Genomic DNA, 26,464 nt, shown 5'->3' with positions numbered 1-26,464 from the left:
TAAATTTTAGGCAATAGAAAATGTTATTCTGTAATAAGAACTACTACTCGAAGCCTTTGCTACAATTACTAGTTGTTGCCATAGCCGAATGGTCTAAGGCGTTCGGCTTGTAAAGCACCATTCGAACTTACTTCGAGTCCAACGCTTTATTCTCTCTTTTTTTTCACCTGTTCTCGATATTTCTGTCTGTGTTCCTGTCGGATTCGATTAAATAGAATTTTGAATAGAGACCAATATATATGATAAATAATCATTTATTTGCTAGTCTGCACTCGTACAATATACATTTTCGAGATTTTGATTTTGGAAATGAAGTGTATATAATATTGAATAGTAAAAATAGTAAAATAAAAAATTATTCGTATAAATATTGATTAATTAATTAGTGTTAAACATGGTTTTCCAATCAGGATTATATAGAGAGGACTTACTTCTAAGTGCAATCCGAAAACAAATATTTGAGTTTTAATCTGACCCAAAGTTGGTAAATTACAGGATAATTTATACATGATTGGTATTGTAATTTTTATACTTTTATTATAATCCTCTATAAGTTATGATTTTACCAATTCTAAATGTAGAACGAGAAACAAGTGTAATATTATATTTGTTACGAAAAGTTTTTAAGCAATGATGCTTTCAAGACGTGACCCCTGAGCACTTAAAAAAGAAACAACTTGCTACCGGGTTTGAACACTCAAACATGTGATTGATAGTGTATCGACCCAACCCACTCGACCGTTTTGTTTGCCTTTGCATATCTTCTTTTGCCTTTTGTTATAGCAGTTTACTGTTCCATACTCGCTTTTGTTTATTCCGATACGACTATGAGTTCTCAGTAAATATTTGGACGTTATAGCTCTTGCAATGTATAAAAGTGTTTTTAGAATAAATCACAATCGATATTATGTCCTAATAACATACGTAAAATAGGTTGAATTCGTGAAATGATTGAGGTTGGACTGAGCGTAAATGTTTTCATAGTTAGGGGCCTGGATATGCAAACCCGCTTAACGTGGGGATTTAATTATGTGAAATTTGGTATTATCTGTCAGGAAAGTAAATGTACACCTATTTTTCGAGTCTGGCATTCCTGCGCTCCATCCGTGGAGAGTATGAGAATTAAATCAATCAAATGTTTACTGAGGGGCAAAAAGAAAAGTTTAATCTGAATAAGACATTGCAAGGGGCACACGCTGTGAATAGGAATAGTGCATAGTATAAATAAAGGACGATACCGAAAAAGAAAGCCAGAAACAGCTGTTAAACTTAGAAAAAAGAGTAAAAATTGTCGAAGTGGGAACATAAAACACAAATACAACAAATACGCCGACAACTAAACGTTCACTATGCCATGATCTTGGCGTAGTGGTTAAGGTGCTGGCTTACAAATGCAAAGGTCCTGAGTTCGGGTCCTCGTCAAGAACATTTTTAAAAATTTTTGTTGATAATACATACAGCTCATGAGAGGGTAAAAGAGGTCGTATTTAGTTTTTCGTAGCAATTATTATTGGTAATGTTTAATACTGATAATACTTTTTGTCTTTGCGTATTGCTTTTATTCTTTTCTTCATTTCGAAAGAGAAGAATATCCGAACAAATGCCACCAAAATTTATCTTATTTTGAATGTAAACGCTATTTGCGATTAGTGAAGAATAAAAATTGAACGTTCCGAAGTAGCTGCAAACAGTAAAAAAAAAAAAAAAAAAAAAAAAAAAAAAAAAAAAAAAATGGAAATGGACCATATTCATGGTTACTAAAAATACAATTTCTACATGCCTTACACCTCCCGACCACATTTCTACGTTAGCAAGTAAGAGGCTTGTGTTTAGGTTAGGCTGGTCAATACGTTTTGCAAAGGGGCCCGGTTTAGCTCTGACGCACCACAGGTGCGAGAAGGGAGCAAAACACTTTTTCTCTCTCCCTCTGTGTGTCTATTTATCTATCTATCTATCTGTGCATATATATAACGCTATTTGTGAATGCCATAACCACCCTAATTTTCAGCGGATTGAGACGAAACTTGGCACAAACATTAATTGTTGAAATATATTGATGCATTCGTTAACCAGAATAATCAGATGAAAATGTTCAAAATGGCGGCCCTTCAAACTCTTAAAAAATTCCAAGCGAACCAAATTTCGCCCATAAATAGGTATTCAGAAACTTTGAATAACTTTTCTTCTTTTACTGAAATATTTTTGTGCAGGGACTTATCCTCTTTTATTGAAATATTGGACCCGAATTATCGCCTAAAGAAGGTTCACGCCCTTTCGCTTCGGTCAGGCTTTTTTTTTTTTTTTTTTTGCAGGAGGGGTTATTTTCGTATCTGAACAAGATGATTGTTAGTGATGATATGAAATTACACATTGAAAGTTAAGTAACTTGTGAAACGTGGAATTTAAAAGAATAATATAATAAATGTGCTTTCCTCTAACACAGAGAACTGTAAATCATGTGTTTCGAGTTGAGTTCAGTTGATTTTGAGTTTAACGCCCCGTTCAGCAGCGAGGCTATATGAGACGTGGACCTACTGATTAACGTGGAATCCGAACCACATGAGCTCCCGCCGGGATTCGAACCCGGGACTCATGTATTTTGAGTTCGGGAGCGTGAATGGTAAGTAGTGTTATTTCATTTCTTTTTAGTAACACATTGCAATAGAAATAAAGGTAGGCAACATTAGTGGTAAGTAAAACAACAACAACAACAACAACAACAACAACAACAATAATAATAATAATAATAATAATAATAATAATAATAATAATAATAATAATAATAATAATAATAATAATAATAATAATAATAATAATAATAATAATAAGTGTTGTTTGTGGCAAGGCAATATCTTCCTCAATTCTTCTTCAAACGTAATGATTGTAACGCCATATCTCCCTTACAAACAAAATATTAGCAATTTATATTGAGAGAACAGGAAATTGTATAGTGATGGAAGCAACGTTGGACAGTATGCACTCATAGTACTCAGAACAATAAGCGATATCAATACAAAATGAACGAAGAGTCATTGTCATGGGTAGTCATGGGGCCACGGAAGAGCCCTCTTTAGGCAAAATGTCGATAACTTATATCGCGAGAACAGGAGGTGATAGTGGAATGGGACCAACGTTGGACACCGTGAACCCATAAGGCGCATCGAAAAAATTAGGGACGCGGACGCCAGCCAGCCTGACTTACTTCTACATAATAATATAAAATTATATTGTCGAAATACACACACGAGTTAGCTACTAATATTTCATATTATTATTATTATTATTATTATTATTATTATTATTATTATTTTTATTATTATTATTATTATTATTATTATTATTATTATTATTATTATTATTATTATTATTATCGACGGCGTCTTTTCATTACGTGAGCATGTTTGACATGAAGCCAAAGAGAAGATCCATCATTCGTAGAAAGAATAAGAATAGCCAGTTACTTTAACTGTGAACGACGGCGAAAAGTACGAAAAGAGTGACTACCTGGAACAATACTTTCTCTCAAATGGATAAAAAATCAAGTTGAGATAGATTCGAACTCGCATGGACGGCGCGAAAAGCCAGTGCTTTGTCTACTTTTTTTTTTTAACTGACTCACCGAACGTGTTTCAGTAACTTACTTATTGCTAATTTTACTTGCTTCACTCGTTTAACTTGCTTTTTCCAATAACTTATAACGGAAGGAACACGAACTCAGAAACATCGAGAAGTTAAAAATCATAGATTCTCTCCCACCGGGAATCGAACCCGGGACACCATACACCAAAGGCGCACGTGCTAGCCACTAGACCAGCAGGGAGGGCGCCACTAACTCCCTGTGTCGTTAGGGATTACGACCACTGTATTGCCAGCTATCACTTCTGTGGGTTGTATACTATGATCACATATTTCTTTGCTGGAAGAGTTAAACCTTTATTCTATGTAATACATGAGGAATTTAGACCTACATGCTCCTCATATAATGCAATAAAAGGGTCATGCTGGGAATAAGAAGAAGAACATTCCTTGGACAAAATGGAAACTATTGGCATCAGAAATATTTATCTACGAGGCATGCGCAGTAGTATATTTCAGAATAGTTACTGTTTAGTTCAGCAAACGAAGAATGGGGTATAAAAAAGCAAACATGTCGCGTCAACGAGATCGACTAGAGTTGACAGAGGCGGAAGCAGATGTGTAGTAATACACCAACTTGGTTAAATTCATAATTGGTTCTTTATTCTGTAGTAGATCGTCTCACAACTTTACGGGAAGCAGAGGAAGACTTACTAACGCTATGATGTAGTAAGCTTTAGTAACACGACCATATAGACACAAATGGATGTAACTGTGAGTACTACAACTTGGATTTAACGAAAGCCGTTTAGATATTCAGTGGTTTGCAGGGTTGTATAAGACACAATACAATTCTTCATACGTCAGCTTCCAGTAGTTAGATACATGCAATTTCCGGTTAGATACTGAAACTGCTGTCGGATTTTAATACATGACGTACTGCAGGATACAAAATGCTTTGCATTACTTGTTTGTTTGTAGACAGCTACTAGCTTAGTGTTCTGAAAGGTTGTGTATAAACTAAGGATAGCCAATTCCGGAATTATTACTTTTCGGTCTCCCGAAAGTAAAACCGGACAAATTCCGGGATTCGGAAAATTCCAATTTTGGAATAATTCCGAAATTCGAAAATGACCGGAATTTAGAAATGTCTGATTTCGTTAACATTCCGGAATTCGAAAAAATCCGGATTTTTTTCGAAATCCGGAATTTTTCTCAATTCCGGACTTTTCTAAATTCCGAATTCTTCCCGAGTTCCGAAATTCTTCTGAATTCCGGAGTTTAACTGAATTCCATAATTTTCCGAAATCCGGAAAGTGAAAGTTCCTCTTCCGAAAAATAAATTTATTTTGGTTAATATGAATCGTGGCGGAAATAAGTCTTTGACCAGGTAATGGCGACTGCTTTCAAAGAAATGGAGAGTATGAGAATTCAATCTGTCATATTTGTAGTTTCGTGTGGAGAAGAAACAAACTTGTGAACCAACGGTTCAAGAACAACTCAAGTTATTAATGTTAACGACTTCATAAAAGAAATACGAAAGACATTTTGAATCGAAGAAATATAACATACAATTCTGCAAGCGAAGACAAGGAAACCTAACGTAACCAGACTAAAAACGAATCGTTTACCGCGTAGTGATCGCGGTTCAGTGGTCGAGGTGCTTGTGCGAATGCACGTTGTATTTTTTTTTAACTTTAGGATTTTGATGGCGATTGATCCGCGATAACATACGTTTTATTATATTCAGGTATTTGAATACTCGGATGTTTCAATACTTGAACTATCAAATCTTCAGGAATAATAATAGTAATAGTAATAAACTAATAATAGTTATTATTATCTCGTAGAAGATTGAAAGCTAGGAGCTAATTATCGCTCAGGTCATACCATTACAAGCAGAAACGTGACATTTAGAAAGAATATTTCGGTTTGGTTTAATGTTGCTCACGAGAAGAGGAATTTCTCATCTTGTTTCTAAAATAAATAAAATAACATGAGAATTAACATTTTACATTCGAGACAGGTCAAGGCTAACTCAAAATTTTCGTCTCCCTTTGGAGATGAGAATCGAGACGAGACGAAAAGTATCGTAAACATTTCCCGTCTTGTCTCGATTCTCGAAATAGTGTATGTCCATTCTTTAACTAAGAGTTGCTCTGTATACTGAATCTCATAGGCTATTTCGTTACATTCTATTTCAGAGCTCATTGAATTATGCTCTTTGTAGGTATTTTGTAGGAAAGCTCGGCATATCCTAAAACTTAGTTTATCATATGCTTTACTGTTGCGTGATATTCAGTTATATTTATTACAGTTATTTTCCTAAAACAAACAGTAGAATACTTCCTACATGAAACTTCAAAGGAACGTTCTAGTGTAAAATGTTGGTAGTTGCAGAGGTGTGTCTTGAAGGTACGGAACCCTTTCCCCGAAATCTCTACTTTTAAGTAAGTTTTGCCAAATTTCAGGGCAAGTTTAAAACTTTTAATATTATTATTATTACTATTACTATTATTATTATATCAACTCCGTGTATAATCTTTAAAAGATATACGGTTTGTATCTGAATATTAAAAGCTAATTGACTGTAGATCTGCGTCTTCGTGAAGTCTTCAGGAGGCAAGGACATCGGTCACGTTCTGGGTTTGAGTTCCGAAGGGGCAAGTATTCGGGCTCGAGCCAAAAATTGTTAAAAGTTATAGGCTTCAGCCAAACATGTTCAAAACAGCTGGTACCGAGTTTAGGCTTCTCAACGGCTTGAGTGGCTCGGCTTACAGCTCATTCACTATCGAACCGAACCGAGAAGTGAGCCGAGCCAACAGCTCACCCAACCGAGACTATTTGAGCCATCGGCTTAGTTAAGCTGAGTCGAAACGTGCCGATGGACTAGTTTCAACTTAGCTGGCTCGAACCGGTTCACATGAGCCGAGTTGGTGACCCACCCCAACCGATAAAGCTCGACCCATCGGCTCAATTGGGTCGAGCCGACGGCTCATCCCAACCAAGCTGACTCGATCTGTTCGCTCAGTTGATACGAGACGAACCGGTTGATACCCGAGTTGGTCTTCTGCTTGGGCTCAAGAATTCGGCCGTGCAGGTCTCAGCCTTGATTTTAAGAACTACAGTATATACTTATATTGGTGATTACGACATTTGAGGCTGTCTCGTAGTAATAAAAAAAACTCTTGTCTTCTCGTTATCTAGACGAGACAAGATACACTAAAATTGCCCCACGAGATGCACTAAAATTACGAGACGAGACGCACCCCTGTCGTGACCAACACTAAAAGTATTCCACATTACTGCTTACATTTCTCATGGCTTTCGCTTTGCAGTATAATTAGTCCATTATTTCAAAACGAGTTAAAACGAGCTGATCGAGCGAGCGAGCCATTATCAAACTCGACCTCGAAAACAACGACTTGACTCGGAACTCAAGAAAATTACCTTTGACTCGACTCGAATTGAACTCGAGTCGAGTCGACTTTTGGCTCGACTCGTGCTCATCCCTATTCGTATTTGTATTTTATGTTTCCACTTCAACAATTTCTACTCGTTTTTCTCCGTTTACCTGCTGTTTCTGGAATTCTCTTTCGGTGTCGTCCTTTATTTAGACCATGCAGTATTCTTATTCCCAGCTTGTGACCCGCTTCAATGTCTTATTCAGTTTAGGCTTTTCTCCTTACCTTGACTAAGCATGTGATTGATTTAATTCTCACTTTCCGCACAGGAGCGATGAAAATTTATTATTATTATTATTATTATTATTATTATTATTATTATTATTATTATTATTATTATTATTATTATTATTACACTATTGAACTTGCACGGCGAAATTACTGTATAATACGATATCATTTCTGTAATTTTACTCCATTGTATGTTATTTAGTTTATTAATGGGCACTAAATTGTCTCCAGATCAACGAATAAATTAACTACGGCATGCACTTTGGTGGAAATATCATTACAGAAACATTATTGGTTCGTTCCAAACATGTTCATGTAATGATATTTCCACCAAAGTGCATGCCGTAGTTAATTTATTCGTTGATCTGGAGACAATTTAGTGCCCATTAATAAACTAAATAACATACAATGGAGTAAAATTACAGAAATGATATCGTATTATACAGTAATTTCGCCGTGCAAGTTCAATAGTGTAATAATAATAATAATAATAATAATAATTATAATAATAATAATAATAATAAATAAATAAATAAATTTTCATCGCTCCTGTGCGGAAAGTGAGAATTAAATCAATCACATGCTTAGTCAAGATAAGGAGAAAAGCCTAAACTGAATAAGACATTGAAGCGGGTCACAAGCTGGGAATAAGAATACTGCATGGTCTAAATAAAGGACGACACCGAAAGAGAATTCCAGAAACAGCAGGTAAACGGAGAAAAACGAGTAGAAATTGTTGAAGTGGAAACATAAAATACAAATACGAATAGGGATGAGCACGAGTCGAGCCAAAAGTCGACTCGACTCGAGTTCAATTCGAGTCGAGTCAAAGGTAATTTTCTTGAGTTCCGAGTCAAGTCGTTGTTTTCGAGGTCGAGTTTGATAATGGCTCGCTCGCTCGATCAGCTCGTTTTAACTCGTTTTGAAATAATGGACTAATTATACTGCAAAGCGAAAGCCATGAGAAATGTAAGCAGTAATGTGGAATACTTTTAGTGGGTCTCGTCTCGTAATTTTAGTGCATCTCGTGGGGCAATTTTAGAGTATCTCGTCTCGTCTAGATAACGAGAAGACAAGTGTTTTTTTTTTATTATTATTACGAGATAGCCTCAAATGTCGTAATCACCAAATAAGTATATACTGTAATTCTTAAAATCAAAGCTGAGACCTGCACGGTCGAATTCTAGAGCCCAAGCAGAAGACCAACCCTGGGTCACCTACTCGGCTCATGTGAACCGGTTCGGGCCAGCTAAGTTGAAACTAGTCCATCGTCACGTTTCGACTCAGCTCAACTAAGCCGATGGCTCAAATCGGCTCGGTTGGGTAAGCTATTGGCTCGGCTCACTTCTCGGTTCGGTTTGATAGTGAATGAGCTGTAAGCCGAGCCGCTCGAGCCGTTGAGGAGCCTAAACCCGGTCCCAGCTGTTTTGAACATGTTTGGCTGAAGCCTATAACTTTTAACAATTTTTGGCTCGAGCCCGAATACTTGCCCCTTCGTAACTCAAACCCAGAACGTGACGGATGTCCTTGCCTCCTGAAGACTTCTTGACGAATAATAATAATAATAATAATAATAATAATAATAATAATAATAATAATAATAATAATAATAATAATAATAATAATAATAAAAGTTTTAAACTTGCCCTGAAATTTGGCAAGACTTACTTAAAAGAAGAGATTTCGGGGAAAGGGTTCCGTACCTTCAAGACACCTCTGCAACTACCAACATTTTAAACTAGAACGTTCCATTGAAGTTTCATGTAGGAAGTATTCTACTGTATGTTTTAAGGAAAATAACTGTAATAAATATAACTGAATATCACGCAACAGTAAGGGATATGATAAACTAATTTTTAGGATATGCAGAGGTAAATATAAAAGCTTTACTACAAAATACCTACAAAGAGCATAATTCAATGAGATCTGAAATAGAATGTAACGAAATAGCCTATGAGATTCAGTATACAGAGCAATTCTTAGTTAAAGAATGGACATAAACTATTTCGAGAATCGAGACAAGACGGGAAATGTTTACGATACTTTTCGTCTTGTCTCGATTCTCATCTCCAAAGGGAGACGAAAATTTTGAGTTAGCCTTGACCTGTCTCGAATGTAAAATGTTAATTCTCATGTTATTTTATTTATTTTAGAAACAAGATGAGAAATTCCTCTTCTCGTGAGCAACATTAAACCAAACCGAAATATTCTTTCTAAATGTCACGTTTCTGCTTGTAATGGTATGACCTGAGCGATAATTAGCTCCTAGCTTTCAATCTTCTACGAGATAATAATAACTATTATTAGTTTATTACTATTACTATTATTATTCCTGAAGATTTGATAGTTCAAGTATTGAAACATCCGAGTATTCAAATACCTGAATATAATAAAACGTATGTTATCGCGGATCAATCGCCATCAAAATCCTAAAGTTAAAAAAAAATACAACGTGCATTCGCACAAGCACCTCGACCACTGAACCGCAATCACTACGCGGTAAACGATTCGTTTTTAGTCTGGTTACGTTAGGTTTCCTTGTCTTCGCTTGCAGAATTGTATGTTATATTTCTTCGATTCAAAATGTCTTTCGTATTTCTTTTATGAAATCGTTAACATTAATAACTTGAGTTGTTCTTGAACCGTTGGTTCACAAGTTTGTTTCTTCTCCACACGAAACTACAAATATGACAGATTGAATTCTCATACTCTCCATTTCTTTGAAAGCAGTCGCCATTACCTGGTCAAAGACTTATTTCCGCCACGATTCATATTAACCAAAATAAATTTATTTTTCGGAAGCGGAACTTTCACTTCCCGGATTTCGGAAAATTATGGAATTCAGTTAACTCCGGAATTCAGAAGAATTTCGGAACTCGGAAAGAATCCGGAATTTAGAAAATTCCGGAATTGAGAAAACTCCGAATTTCGAAAAAAATCCGGATTTTTTCGAATTCCAGAATGTTAACGAAATCAGAAATTTCTAAATTCCGGATTTTTCCGAATTCCGGAATTATTCCAAAATCGGAATTTTCCGTATTCCGGAATTATTCCAAAATTGGAATTTTCCGAATCCCGGAATTTGTCCGGTTTTACTTTCGGGAGTCCGGAAAGTAATAATTCCGAAATTGGCTATCCTTAGTTTATACACAACCTTTCAGAACACTAAGCTAGTAGCTGTCTACAAACAAACAAGTAATGAAAGCATTTTGTATCCTGCAATACGTCATGTATTAAAATCCGACAGCAGTTTCAGTATCTAACCGGAAATTGCATGTATCTAGCCACTGGAAGCTGAGGTATGAAGAATTGTATTGTGTCTTATACAACCCTGCAAACCACTGAATATCTAAACGCTTTCGTTAAATCCAAGTTGTAGTACTCACAGTTACATCCATTTGTGTCTATATGGTCGTGTTACTAAAGCTTACTATATCATAGCGTTAGTAAGTCTTTCTCTGCTCTCCCGTAAAGTTGTGAGACGATCTACTACAGAATAAAGAACCAATTATGAATTTAACCAAGTTGGTGTATTACTACACATCTGCTTCCGCCTCTGTCAACACTGGTCGAACTCGTTGACGCGACATATTTGCTTTTTTATACCCCATTCTTCGTTTACTGAGCTAAATAGTAACTATTTTGAAATATACTACTGCGCATGCCTCGTAGATAAATATTTCTGATGCCAATAGTTTCCATTTTGTCCAAGGAATGTTCTTCTTCTTATTCCCAGCATGACCCTTTTATTGCATTATATGAGGAGCATGTAGGTCTAAATTCCTCATGTATTACATAGAATAAAGGTTTAACTCTTCCAGCAAAGAAGAAATATGTGATCATAGTATACAACCCACAGAAGTGATAGCTGGCAATACAGTGGTCGTAATCCCTAACGACACAGGGAGTTAGCGGCGCCCTCCCTGCTGACAGTTCGGTCTGTGCAATCGCGGTGTGCACATCGCTCGTCTGCCGTGTGCTTGTAAGCTGTGTGTAGCTGCGAACGCTTCGTTTTTGTTCCTCGTGTTTGGCACATTTGTGTGTAGAATTGGACTGTGAACGTCTTTAATACGACCCAGTGCTATTCTTTTGGTCTTTTGATAACGGTTTTGCGACATGGTTAGTTTACGAATGAATACTATACGAATTAATTTTCGTCCTGTTAGTAATCGTCCCACGTCGATTAAACTCCATGAATGGATTGCTTCAACCTTCAAATTATCCCCGGACCAGGTTATCTCAATAGAAATGGACTTCAACAGGAAAATATTGTATATTAAACTCTTAAACCAGATTACTTATGAGCAAATACTACGTGATTCACAGGGTAAAGTGGTGTACAAAGATGATGACAGTGAATTTGTTCTGGACCTTGATTCTGCTAGTAATATGTCGCAATTAGTTAAACTACATGTATGTCCTAGTGAACTTGATAATGCTAAAATCATCAGTGTGCTTTCTAAGTACGGCGAGGTGCAACATATTGAAGACGAATACTATGATGCAGGTCACATTTATAAAACTCGTACTGGCAGGAAGCTGATACGCATGAACATTAAGCATTCCATACCATCCTATGTGACAATCGCAGGTTTACGATTGTGGGCCACTTATAATGGTCAAATCAAGACATGCAGTTTCTGTGATAGTCCTCTACATTTTTTCCAAGATTGTGATAAGCGTCGCTCTAGTACCCTCCCCCTATCCTCTCGTACCGTACTCCGATCCTCCCCTTTGTCACGCCCTGCTCCTGTTTATCTTCCTTCCGCAACGCCCACACCAGAATTACTAAATTTCAACACCTTCCCGATTTTGACCTCGCCTCGTGACATTCCTTCTGTCAAATCGCTTGACCCTCCCGTGCACCTTCCTTGTGATTCCATGATGCATACAGCTCAGTTGACTTCTGATACTATTGATCCTGCTAACGGCACAGTGAATATTGAAGAGGCCCCTCCCATTAGTGAAGACCATATTGTTGATCCTCCAAAGGAACCTGATACAGGTTTATGTTCACTTTCTGAACAACGTGTGCTCAACAGTGATGAAGTTCCCTCTGTGCACTGCCAATCTGATGTGACAACTATTACCTCTATGTCCCCTTCTGGTGCCCCACCTAGTGTCAACGAGTCACGTACTAGTGCTAGTGTTTTGCCCAGTGATGTGGTTGTTTCTACTGCTAGTAACCTTAGTGCAAGTGAAAATGTGTTTTTGTCCCAAACCCGGCGCAAGAAAAAGAAAACTGAAAGTGGTGACAGTGATTTTTCTTTGAAATTAATAAAGTCTCAAGATAGTTATATTGTAGAGTCCACTCGTACCCGTTCAAAGTCTCGTCCTAGGAAAGGGATTGACAGTGCATCGGATCCTTCGTAATATCCCTTCTCTCTCTAATGTCCTCTTCTTTCTCTTTTTTACACTTTTTTTTTCTCTGGTGGATCCAAATGTATAGTTTTCGTATCGCCACTCTAAACTTAAACGGTTTAAGTTCCTTGGTTAAGCAACATGCTTTGAGTGATTTCATACGTAAAGCAGAGATAGATATTCTTTTCACACAGGAAGTGGCTTTGCCTGAATTTTCCAATCTATTTACTCACTCCTGGTGCTCTAATTTTAATCCCCAAGGCTTAGGAACTGCAATTATCTATAGAAGTGATATAGACTTTATTGAACATCCTACTCCTCTAACCGATAGACTTACTGTGGGCCAACTACGGACTATACGGTTATGTAACACTTATGCTCCTGCTGGGAACTCTCAAACTAGGGCACGGAACAATTTCTTCGAAACTGATCTCATGCAGGTGTTATACAATGGGTCCAACCCCTGTATCCTCGCTGGAGACTTCAATGCAGTACTTTCCGAGATAGATGCCCAGCCTCATTACCCCTTCTCACCTTCCCTCCACAAAGTGATTGAAACATACGACCTCGTCGATGTGTGGCGTTTCTATTTTCCCAGCGTTCCGGGTCATACTTTTTGGACTTCGCATTCATCCTCGAGACTCGATCAAATTTACGTCAGCCGCATCTTATTGCCTTACGTCAAGGACATCAAAATTGAACCTGTGATTTTTAGTGATCATTATTGTGTCGTTATGACTATCAATTTACCCGTAACTAAATTCCTTAAAAGTAATTCATTGTGGTATTTTAATACGTCGATACTCGCTGAAGTGGACTACCAATCTGTCATTCGTGCTGAGTGGGCATCCTTAATGGAGGAGAAACGCAGCTATAAAGGTACTCTTATGAACTTTTGGGAGAAACGTGTAAAACCTGTGTTTCGCTTTGTTAGTAAACAATACAGTATTCATCGTCATCAGGCCTTCTGTGAACAGTATGCATATTATTCTAAGTTTTTACGGGACTATGTGAAGGCGCAGGCTCAAGGCGAATCTGTTCGGCCTCAAATTCATCAAATTAAGGCTTTTCTTCTCTCTATGCATCGCCGACGTATGTACGGCCATATTGTTCGTAGCAAGATTCCTTCGACCGATTCCACAGAATCTGTTAGTACTGTCCACGTACAGCGAGAACGCAGTAGAGGTAAACAACAGCTGATTTCGCATCTTAAAGACCCCGATGGACATTTATATGAGGGACCTCATGTGACTGCATATCTTATAGAACATTTTAAACATCTCTATGCGAAGCCTTCTTTGTTTGTCAGTGATGATACTATTTTTGATCACATACCAGATACTTTAACCGATGGTGACAGGGAGCGTCTTAGCCAGCCCTTCACGGTAGACGAGGTCATGACATCTATTAAACTTGGTAAACGAGGCAAATCCACTGGTGTCGACTCCTTGCCCGTGGAATTCTATGTCACTTTTCTTGACATCCTTGCTCCCTTTCTCACTGACCTTTTTAACGAGTATCGTGATAGTTGCATTTTAGGAACCTCCTTACGAACGGGTATCACTGTGTTGGTTCCCAAACATGCAAACGCCCATGACGTTGATGCCCTTCGACCTCTCAGCTTACTGTGTACGGACCTCAAAATTTTGACTCGTTGCCTAACTCTGCGAATGAAAACATACATTGAAGACCTCTTAAGCCCCTGCCAATATGGCCATGGACAGACTCGACGTATGTATGAAGCGCTATCCAATCTTCGAGATTTTATAGCATATTATGAGTGTAAAACTGATCATACAGTGGCTATTCTTTCAAAGGACTACTCTAAGGCTTTTGATAGAATTCAGCATCAATATTTGTTTAATGTGCTAACTCGCTTTGGCTTTGGTGACAAATTTATTTCTATGATTAAAGGTGTCTATTCTCAGAGAATCACTAAGATGAAGATTAATGGTGGCTTAAGTGTAGCGATTCCTTTTAATAACGGAATCCTTCAGGGCGATAGCATGTCCAGTATTTTATTTAGTTTATCTCTGGCTCCTTTGTTATTTTCTGTTCAATCTCTTTTACCAGGGGTCCCTGTATATAATACTAAAATTGTTGCACAAAGCTACGTTGATGACACACATTACTTAGTGAACAGCCCTGTAGAAATTCAACATATTCTGCATTTATTAACTAAGTATCAAACAGTATCTGGTGCAAAATTAAATGACAGTAAAACGAAAATTATGTGTTTAAATGACAATTGTACTCAAGAGTATGGGGTTTATTTTTCGGTTGTCGACTCTCTTAAAATACTAGGAATTGAATGGTTTTCTAATACCACCCGTACCATTACTACTAACTTCGCCCAAGTTGCTGCAAAAATTAGAAATATTCTTTATTTTCATAAACATCGTCATTTTAGTTTATTAGCAGAATGTTGTTTCTTAAACAGACTGGGTATAGCGTACTCTGGCACCTCGCCCAGATTTATCCTCTCCCCCACAATATCGCCCGCTCCTTACATAGTTCTGCGTTGTTTTTCCTTTGGCACGGCAAATTATTAGGTGTATCGTCTACTCAGTTACGTTTGCTTCCCAAGGACGGGGGCATTGGCTTTCTAGATGTAAACATTCAAGCCAAAGCTCTCTTGTTACATCTCAGCTGTCAGGTCGCGTGTTCTGCTCACAGCACTGTCTCTGCAGCGGTGTTTGCCGCATGTTTTGCCTGTATTGACCTTGAGGGACCTATCAATGCCTTCCCGTGGAGTTGGAAATATCCTCACCTGAAAGACGTCATAATAGACATGGCTTATGCACTTTTGGCAAAATGTGAAATAGAATGCATGTCTGTTAAGGACTTGTATTGGTACTATTTAAACAATCATCCCGCAGTAACACCACATATAATAGTCAAGCAACCCTCTCATAACTGGTCTCGTATCTGGTGTAATGTTCATGCTAAATTTCTGAACTATACCCACAAATCTCTTTGGTATGTTATTGTTAATAACGCATATGAAACAAAAGAACGTTTGTATCACTTAAACATTGGTGCTGATAACTTGTGTAATATTTGCCAACAACCTGATTCACTTAGTCATAGATTCGAAACTTGTTCCTCAGTCACTAGTATTTGGCAGCAGTTATGTATACTTTTAAGCAAAATATGTCGTGTTCATCCTTCCTCTTTTCGTGCCACTGCTTTAATACTCTACCCAGATTTTAATTACTATCCTGTTACAAAGAATAATACTGTTATTTGGTTTGTGGCACACACTATTGTCTATTTGTTAACCACCCCCGGACCTTATCACCCCGATCTTTACCTTGCTTTTCTCAAATCCGCTGCTACCAGCATTTCTATTGATCGTAAGCGGAAATATTTTGCTAATTTTTTAACTGTCTTAACTTAATCGTCTGCTATTTTGTATATACTATCAATATGTTTTGGTGAGTTTTTTTCTTTTTTTTAACGTTAAATCTTCCTGTGAACATTATGTAGTACTAAGCATGTAAATAAAGTGTTAAAAAAATTTAAAAAATGCTGGTCTAGTGGCTAGCACGTGCGCCTTTGGTGTATGGTGTCCCGGGTTCGATTCCCGGTGGGAGAGATTCTATGATTTTTAACTTCTCGATGTTTCTGTGTTCGTGTTCCTTCCGTTATAAGTTATTGGAAAAAGCAAGTTAAACGAGTGAAGCAAGTAAAATTAGCAATAAGTAAGTTACTGAAACACGTTCGGTGAGTCAGTTAAAAAAAAAAAAGTAGACAAAGCACTGGCTTTTCGCGCCGTCCATGCGAGTTCGAATCTATCTCAACTTGATTTTTTATCCATTTGAGAGAAAGTATTGTTCCAGGTAGTCACTCTTTTCGTATTTTTCGCCGTCGCTCACAGTTAAAGTAACTGGCTATTCTTATTCTTTCTACGAATGATGGATCTTCTCTTTGGCTTCATGTCAAACATGCTCACGTAATGAAAAGACGCCGTCGATAATAATAATAATAATAATAATAATAATAATAATAATAATAATAATAATAATAATAATAATAATAATATGAAATATTAGTAGCTAACTCGTGTGTGTATTTGAATAATATAATTTTATATTATTATGTGGACATAAGTAAGGCTGGCTGGTGTCCGCCCCCCTAATTTTTTCGATGCGCCTTATGGGTCCACGGTGTCCAACGTTGGTCCCATCCTACTATCACCTCCTGTTCTCGCGATATAAGTTATCGACATTTTGCCTAAAGAGGGCTCTTCCGTGGCCCCATGACTACCCATGACAATGACTCCTCGTTCATTTTGCATTGAAATCGCTTATTGTTCTGAGTACTATGAGTGCATACTGTCCAACGTTGCTTCCATCACTATACAATTTCCCGTTCTCTCAATATAAATTGCTAATATTTTGTTTGTAAGGGAGATATGGCGTTACAATCATTACGTTTGAAGAAGAATTGAGGAAGATATTGCCTTGCCAGAAACAACACTTATTATTATTATTATTATTATTATTATTATTATTATTATTATTATTATTATTATTATTATTATTATTATTATTATTATTATTATTATTTTACTTACCGCTAATCATCTTGTTCCGATAGGAAATAACCCCCTCCTGCAAAAAGAAAAAAAAAGCCTGAACGTAGCGAAAGGCCGTGAACCTTCTTTAGGCGATTAATCGGGTCCAATATGTCAATAAAAGAGGATAAGTCCCTGCACACAAATATTTCAGTAAAAGAAGAAAAGTTATTCAAAGTTTCTGAATACCTATTTATGGGCGAAATTTGGTTCCCTTGGAACTTTTTAAGAGTTTGAAGGGCCGCCATTTTGAACATTTTCATCTGATTATTCTGGTTAACGAAAGCATCAATATATTTCAACAGTTAATGTTTGTGCCAAGTTTCGTCTCAATCCGCTGAAAATTAGGGTGGTTATGGCATTCACAAATAGCGTTATATATATGCACAGATAGATAGATAAATAGACACACAGAGGGAGAGAGAAAAAGTGTTTTGCTCCCTTCTCGCACCTGTGGTGCGTCAGAGCTAAACCGGGCCCCTTTGCAAAACGTATTGACCAGTCTAACCTAAACACAAGCCTCTTACTTGCTAACGTAGAAATGTGGTCGGGAGGTGTAAGACATGTAGAAATTGTATTTTTAGTAACCATGAGTATGGTCCATTTCCATGTTTTTCTTTTTACTTTTTGCAGCTACTTCGGAACGTTCAATTTTTATTCTTCACTAATCGCAAATGGCGTTTACATTCAAAATAAGATAAATTTTGGTGGCATTTGTTCGGATATTCTTCTCTTTCGAAATGAAGAAAAGAATAAAAGCAATGCGCAAAGACAAAAAGTATTATCAGTACTAAACATTACCAATAATAATTGCTACGAAAAACTAAATACGACCTCTTTTACCCTCTCATGAGCTGTATGTATTATCAACAAAAATTTTTAAAAATGTCCTTGATGGGGACCCGAACTCGGGACCTTTGCATTTGTAAGCCAGCACCTTAACCACTACACTAGTTTTATTATTACCTTCTTGAAAAATACAAAATGGACTCAACTAGCTGAGTCTAAACATGAAAAGTACTAGACATAAATATAAAAATCACCAATTCTGGGTCTACAACTATAAATGCAGAGAACTAGAAATAAAGAAATGCAAAAGTAAAAAATAATAATAATAATAATAATAATAATAATATGAACAATGATAATAATAATAATAATAATAATAATAATAATAATAATAACAAAAAAAAAAAAAAAAAAAAAAAAAAAAAAAAAAAAAACACGAGAGAGGAACTTTAGTTCATGACAAAAGCACTTCTAAAAACCTACTAAAAGAAATCCTTTCCTGCTGCGGAGAATAACATTTCCGGCGTGTACGTTGAAGAAAATCAAAATAAGTGCGTGCATCCAGTAACGTGATATGCCGCTGGAAATATAGTAAAGTGCTGGCTAGCAGGAAAAGCACTGTCCGATGCTTAGTGGGGGGAAAAAATGAAAGTCCGGCAGGAGCAGATGATCAATGTGAAACTGTGCACTCGGACGACGAGTGATACGACCCACCATCACCTGCAAGGCGTTCCATATCACTGGCGCTCCCTCACATGTTGTAAACCGATGAGCCAAAGTGTCCTCAGAACGACATATAGTACACAAAGCATCAGGTGCTCGTTGTATAGCATAAAGCCGCGCACGTGTTGGGATAAGTTGATGGACTACTTGAAACCATAACACTTGCATATAGGGAGGTAAGATTGGGTTCCAAATGTTAGCCCAGACTTGCCGCCACTCTATATGTGGAAAGTGTTGTACTACTCGTAACTGAGTCGGCTGAGAGGACAATGTGAAGAGAACAGAATATAATGAGCGAGCATTGTGCTGCTGGGGGACCAAAGGCACCCCGGCATAAATCCAATATCGAATAAAGATCAACACATATTTCGGACACTGATCGGCAAATTGAATAAAAGGGGGATTGACAGGGTGAGCGTACTCCGGCCAAAAACAACTAAACCAATGGTTCGTAATAGAATCGACGGATGAAAGACCCACGTAGGAATCTGCCATGAAGAGAGTTTGACATTTGAGACGGATATGAACTAAACCGAGACCACCGCGGGAACGTGAGAGATAAATGGCAGTTCTGGGGATGCGAAAATAGTAACCCCGCCATATGTGCCAAAGGAACAGAGATTCAAATCTTTTGGCGTAAATCTCAGGGAGGGGAAAGACCCGAGCCCTATACCACAATTTAGATGCCACGTAGATATTGATAAACTGAATGCGATGCCATAAATGAAGTCGACGAAATCGGAGGGTGAAGAACAACCCTCGAATTTGCTGAAGGAGAGGTTGCCAAACTTCGTCATAATGGGGAGTGGGAAGGGACGTGAATGGAATGCCTAAAATAGTTAAGGATGTCACATGCGGTATAGGCTGCGTACCTGGGGTAGGAGAGGGTAACTGAAAGCCGTGAAATTGTAACACTTGAGTTTTCTTTTCATTAAACTGAAGACCAGAGCAACGCGAGAATCGTTTGAGAACCAGAAAGACACCCTGGAGAGCAACTGCGTCAACCCCTGTGATAGTCAAATCATCAGCGAAACAATAGATGTTTTGACAAGTAAAGAGGGTAGGGCCTGGGGGAGACATTAGCGCCAAACGATGGAGAAGAGGGTCTATAACTAAAGAAAACAAAATAGAGCTTAAACTACAGCCCTGACGCAATCCTCGTTTTAAGGGAATGAGGTCAGATAGATGTCCATTAATTTGGAGACGAAACGTGGCGGTGGTGTATAAATTCGAAATTACTTGACAGAAAGCTGTGGGAAAACCCCAAGCGTCGAGGGTTAGACGAAGGAAATTATGATCGACACTATCATAAGCCTTCTCTAGGTCTACTGCTAACGCTCCGGCTGGGACACCGCGAGACTGAAAGTATGCAAAGAGGTCTCGAAGAGTACGAAGGGTGAATTGAATGTTATTCGATTCGTGCAGGGCTGCTTGATACGGACTGATAAGTTTCTGTATGATGGGTCGTAATCGGGCTGTAAGAACTTTAGTAAACAATTTCAAATCAACTGGCAATAAAGAGATAGGGCGGTAATCAGCCACAACCTTCGCCTTGGACGATTTGGGTATAAGTGCGACAACCGCAGTATTAGAATGAAAGGGCACATTAGACAACCAGGAATTAAAAAGTGTCACAAGGGTACCACGAAGAATAGGCCAGTAATGACGGTAAAAAGATACACTCAAGCCATCTATGCCGGGAGAACTACGTCCCTTAGACTTATTGAGAACCGCCAAGATGTCGTCAGCCGTAATTGGGCGCAATAGAGCCTGACAATCTTCTGCAGGCAGCCGCTGGGGAATTGCTGATAGAAACTCAGGAGCAAAAAGAAGATCCGAATGCGATGCGCTCGTGAAGGCTATAAAGTGTTGCGTAAATTCTTGTAAGATCTGTAAAGGGTCGGAAATGGTATCGCCGTTGGCCAATACTAACGATTCAATACATGTAGCTCGTCTCTGTCGAAAAAGGCGATCTACATGATACAAGGAAGACGATTCTTCCGGAAAACAATGATATAGATCGTCTGAAAAATACGCCTGCAACGATACTCGAGTATCGATTTGACGCATTCTACGTTTAATATCGTTAATACAAGCCAGATTAAGTAGGGAAGGCTGTGCAGCCCAGAGGTCACATAGTGCCCTATAATAAAACTCATATAGCTGACGATCGTGCTGTTGGGACAATTTCCCTCTCCATTGAAAGAAACTACGGAATTTGGGTTTACAATAAGTAGTCCACCACGCAACCTCCGTTGGAAAATAACGTTGCATTTTACGCCAGTACTTAAAACGCTCGGTAAACTCTTCAACAGTGTCTTCTCTTAATAGCACTTCGTTGTTGATTTTCCAGAAGGAACGACCCCTTCCCGCCGGAAGAAAAAAAGGCAGCTTAAAATGAACTAATACAGCTGCATGATTTGTGAACGATACAGGCCGTGTATGGACAGCGAGGACAGCCTTACCTAAGCGAGCATCGACGTAAATCCTATCTAAGCGACTGCGTGTCGTAGTACAGGTGAACGTCATTGCATGCTTAGAGTGAGATGCTAGAAGAGCATCATGGAGCTGTAGAACTCTCACCAACTCAACTAAGGCATGACAGGGAGGTGATGGCGTGAGCGAATCACGGGCGTCGATCACCGCATTATAATCGCCGGCAAATAAACAATAAGTAAGACCGGGAGGTAATAACGATGGAATGACACTGGAAAAAAAATCTTCCCTCTCTCGTGTTTTAAGAAAACCACTAGGGGCATATAAACAAATAATACATATACCGTTAATATAGCAACGGATGGCTCTCCCTTCCGGAGATAGCATAACCCTATCATAATGTAGACCCTTTCGTACTAACATCGCGACACCAGTGGTTTTTTCGGAATTCACTATAGTATTATAGTCAGAGAGAAAGTCAAATGTATGAAAAGTTACTTCAGTTAAACAATAAACGTCTGCACGATTCCGTTCAATAAATTGTTGTAATAACGCTAAGTTCTGTGCAGAACTAATTCTATTAATATTGAGTGTAATTAAAGTAAAAGCATTGATCTGCGCCATACTTCCACACAAAAACACTAACAGCAATACAAACAAAAACTTACTTGTATCTCCCATAAAAAGACACTGCAGTAGACAAGAAATGTATAACACATAAAAACTGGAAAAAGAAAGCTTCACCGTGCGAAACACACAGCTCAATGCAACTATAAACACTCGTGAACTGAAGGCGCAAAAAAGAAGAAAAAACACACAATGCAGGCACGCTATATCTCGGAATCGGAGGTAGCACGGCTTTTGAGGCTGTGATCACGTGACTTGGACTGTATTGTACCTTGAGAAGCACCAACAACAGCTGTCTGTTCTTTCTTTTTTGTAGTCGATCTAGATACCCTTCGGCGTTTTTGTTGGGAAGCCGGATCAACGGCAATCATCGTAGCACTGGGTGAGATAACGGAATTGCTAAGAGGATCAAGACCCTGCGAGGGGGGGAGGGGGTCACTTGGACACATGGGCACATCTACATTCTTGAGATTCTCCGAATGTATCGTAGAGACCAGAGACGACTCGGAGGGCTGTTGCTCAGACACCAAGATTTTTTTCTCCTCCAAAACTGACGACATGGTTGGCAATGGTAAAGGCGCGACGGAACTCGTTGGTAAAGCAGGAAACTGAGACTCATCGGGAACACTGTTATCCTTTGCAAACCCAGTCTTAGATAAACTTGGTTCGTCACTTACATGAACGGAAGAAGCCGGAAGTGGATTAGATCGCCATACCTTCCCCAATTCAGTCATTACCACTGGCGGCGGGGTCGGTTTCCCCCCCATAGTACTATTTTTCTTCTTCAAATGACAATTAGAGACGGTATGCGACGTGCTCTGGCAAAAAAAAAACAAGTAATTGGCTGACCTTCATATGAAACATTCACTTTGTAACCTTGGACGATCAATCTAGAGGGAATATGCTTAGTTAGCTCAATATGTATGACCCGCACACCACTGTCAATGCCTGTAGGAAACGGTGCCGCCCAATACTGTCGTTCTACTCGCCTTACCAATCCATAGGCACGAAAATGTTCTTCCAATAATTGTACTGGAGCTTCCAATGGAAAATCATAAACTCTCACCAATTTCACAGGGTCCTCGGCGGGTAAAATCCTTACGGTACTTACGTTTCCGTCCATGTGAGTAAAGTTCACAGTCTCAGGCACTGTCGAGGCAAACTGGTCATAATCTTTGATTGATTTAAACTTAATATAAATACTAAAAGTTTCTTCATGAAGTTGAAGAGCACAAATCTGGTCAAACAGGCGAGGAAACTTCTCCAACAGCCATTGGTACACTTGACTGGAATTAGGTCGAGAACTTCGATAACGCTTATCGAACATGAATTTGTATTGTAATTCTTTCTTATAAGACATGACGCTCAAAGTCTCTAGACACAGAAATTGGAATCACCACAAATATTAAACGTACGAGCCTAAATAGGCAAAACAAGATGCCACTCAGTTCACCACACTACCAATGGGTGACAATCGTATGAAGTATGCTCCCAGCAGGCTTTGCGATCTGAACTGCTCGAAAGCACGAGCACGAATACTACACCAAGATCATGGCATAGTGAACATTTAGTTGTCGGCGTATTTGTTGTATTTGTGTTTTATGTTCCCACTTCGACAATTTTTACTCTTTTTTTCTATGTTTAACAGCTGTTTCTGGCTTTCTCTTTCGGTGTCGTCCTTTATTTACACTATGCACTATTCCTATTCACAGCGTGTGCCCCTTGCAATGTCTTATTCAGATTAAACTTTTCTTTTTGCCCCTCAGTAAACATTTGATTGATTTAATTCTCATACTCTCCACGGATGGAGCGCAGGAATGCCAGACTCGAAAAATAGGTGTACATTTACTTTCCTGACAGATAATACAATGTATTATAATAGTGTCCCTGTTGTTAATTGTACATGTTACCTGCACTAAAAGTAATTCACATCTGTGATATAAGAGTGCGAAAATATTTCAGGCTTCCTGCACATTTATTCTTGTATTTACAATGAAGACTACAATTTACTAGGTAATTTACAAATATGAATATTGTTGGAAATTATTTATTTTTTTTTCATAGCATTTGAGTGAACACTACTTTTGTACTGTAATGTAGTACAGTGGATTATAATGGAAACCTTGGGCATAGTTGTACATATTACCTGCAGCAAGACTTTTTCAAATATTTCATATTTACTGGACAATTTCTTGCAGTCAACCTGTATCTCTCGTCTTGTATTTTCAATAAAGACTACAATTTGTAGGTAATTTATAAAAATGAATTTTGTTAAGGCTTTTTAAACATTAGTTCATACATTGATTCAACACTAGTTTTTGCAGTGTAACGTAGTACATCTTATTTTAATGGTGTCCTTTAGTAAAAAATGTACTTACTGTGCAGCATGACTTCTTGAAATGTTTATATACACTGGGCAATTACATAGAGTCTTCGTGTATCTTTACTCTCATATTTTCAGTGAAGGCGATTATTAACTAAGTAATTTAGAATATGAATATTATTGGAGGCTTTTGAAAATTTGCTTATAGCATTTTAAACAAACCACTTTTTGCATAGTAGTATAACAGTGTATTAGAATGGTGTCCTTCTCATTTCTTATTACAATTAAATAACAAGACATCATTTCCTTAATGATACTAAAAAACGCAAATATAACCCGATTACTATTCCGATTTTAGAAGTAAATTCCCCACAGATGCCGACCGCAACGTACCAGTATTATGTGAGCAGTATGTACGAAGTCGAAAATCTAGGGAAATCGGTAGTGTAGGGGATTGACGTGAGCCTGCTGGACAGGAGACCTGGGTTCGATTCCTAACAATCTTTTTCTCACTTTTTCTATCTTTGAAAGTTTATTTTTATAGCACATATTGTTTGCCTATAAGGTTGAGTCTATTATAAAACGCATTTCACTCCAACCGGTCCTGTAAACAAACTACTGAACAGAAAAAGAAACTTTTCCACGTATCCCGTATATTATAACGATATACGCTGCCAACGAGAAAATTGTCAAAAGTTGCGTGTATATATATATATATATATATATATATATATATATATATATATATATATATATATGTGTGTGTGTGTGTATTTCCTTAAAAGTTATAATCTTATACTTTTCCAGTTGTGGTATAGACTTCAAACTTGGTATACGCATCTATCTAAACGACCAGTATAAAAAGGGAGATTGTTTGCAATTATTTCCGGTTCGAAGAACACACTATCCTCGCGAGACAAAATGTATTTTTGTCTCGTCTGTATACTATATCGTGGAAATGATGCTTAATGTTTTTTTTCCAAAATGTTTTGGGGGGGTACACTGCCTCCTTGGGGCTCTTACAGTGCCCCCGCAGGAGACCAAATAATACGTGTATAATAGAATGATAAATAGAATACTATGAGCAGTGCCCCTGGGAATACTAACTGTGATCCTCAGGAACATTGTTTCTGAAAGAAACACTGGTGTTGCCCCATCTCTAAAGCTACATATGTTTCTTTCTAAATAGTTGAGTATCGTCTCGAAGCTTCACAGGAACTTATTGCCTACTTCCGAGACGATATCAATAGTTAGTGTATAAATATATTATTTTCCTCTATGTCTGTAATAACGAAAATATTTTGTTCACGCAATGCCAACAGAAAATATTTTGATAAAACGAAGCAACGTGATAAAAAAGTAAAATTAAACAAGATTCGGGGAGAATCGTACCCTGACCTGCCACTTAGAAAGCAGACACTTTACCGCGGAGCTAACTTACTACGTCGAATTCTGTTTAATTTATTCTCCCCAATATACCACATAAGAGTCCAAATGAAGGCAATTCAAAAATATAGCAATTTTGCATACAAGATGGCGACTTCTCCAATGATTTGTTTCTTCACTTAAACTTAACTACGTCCTTAATAACATAGCGAAACCTGGCTTACCTACCAAGAGCACAACTTACAATTTTCATGGTTACAAATTTTTGAGCCGCCATTTTGAATCGAAGATGACGACTTTTCCAACATGTCGGAATTTTCCCCTCACATGCGCTGTAATCTACACACTTGAACGCAATTTCGTGATTCTACCATATCTACAAGTTGTGTAGAATTAGACGCACCCTTATAACATTCCTAGCGCTTTCTTACACCGAACATGACTATTTTATTCAAGTTTAAGGGCGGATTCGCAAACTACGCATCAGAATAAACATCACCTCGAAATTTCAACGTCCTACATACAGCCATTACAAATTTCACATTTTTTCGATTTGCGCCGCGAAACGAAAACGAATTTTAATGCTCTTCTTTCTATCATAAACTATGTTCCTAGCTTCACTGCCTGACAAAATATGACGTTCCTATGGTGTGCGGAACTACTCTAAAACCAGCATTTTGAAACGACGAAAAATTTCGACACTTCATTTACATGGAAAATGTCGCCTTTTTCGTGATATCGGAATTTTCCCATTACTCACATCCCATGACGAGCAAGTATGCAAAATTTGGTGTTTGTATGTTTTGTGGAAGTATGCAAACAATTAAGTGTGTTTCCGATTATAGAGGTATATAATTCCACAGACGCGGGCCCGCTACGTACCAGTACTATGTGAGCAGTAAGTAAGAAGTCCAAAATCTAAGAAATTGAGTAGTGTAGGGGAACCCCGTGAGACTACTGTGCAAAAGG

At 37.9% G+C, this 26,464-nt stretch overlaps 1 protein-coding gene across 1 annotated transcript in view; it reads right to left on the bottom strand.

The window, feature by feature from the left end:
* Window positions 1-22,553, bottom strand: part of LOC145661016 (uncharacterized) — a 96,940-nt gene extending 74,387 nt beyond the window's left edge. Inside the window, exon 1 of the mRNA XM_081726452.1 lies at window positions 21,828-22,553. Within this exon, the coding sequence (XP_081582578.1) occupies window positions 21,990-22,553 (564 nt within the window). The 3' untranslated portion in view covers window positions 21,828-21,989. The remainder of the gene's footprint in view (window positions 1-21,827) is intronic.
* Between the last annotated feature and the right edge of the window lie 3,911 nt (window positions 22,554-26,464).

Source organism: Thermobia domestica, chromosome 9, assembly GCF_964235325.1.
Source record: "Thermobia domestica chromosome 9, izTheDome1.hap1.1, whole genome shotgun sequence".
NCBI lineage: Eukaryota > Metazoa > Arthropoda > Insecta > Zygentoma > Lepismatidae > Thermobia > Thermobia domestica.
The sequence above is the reverse complement of the archived record's forward strand: the minus strand, read 5'-3'. Positions and strand labels throughout refer to the sequence as shown.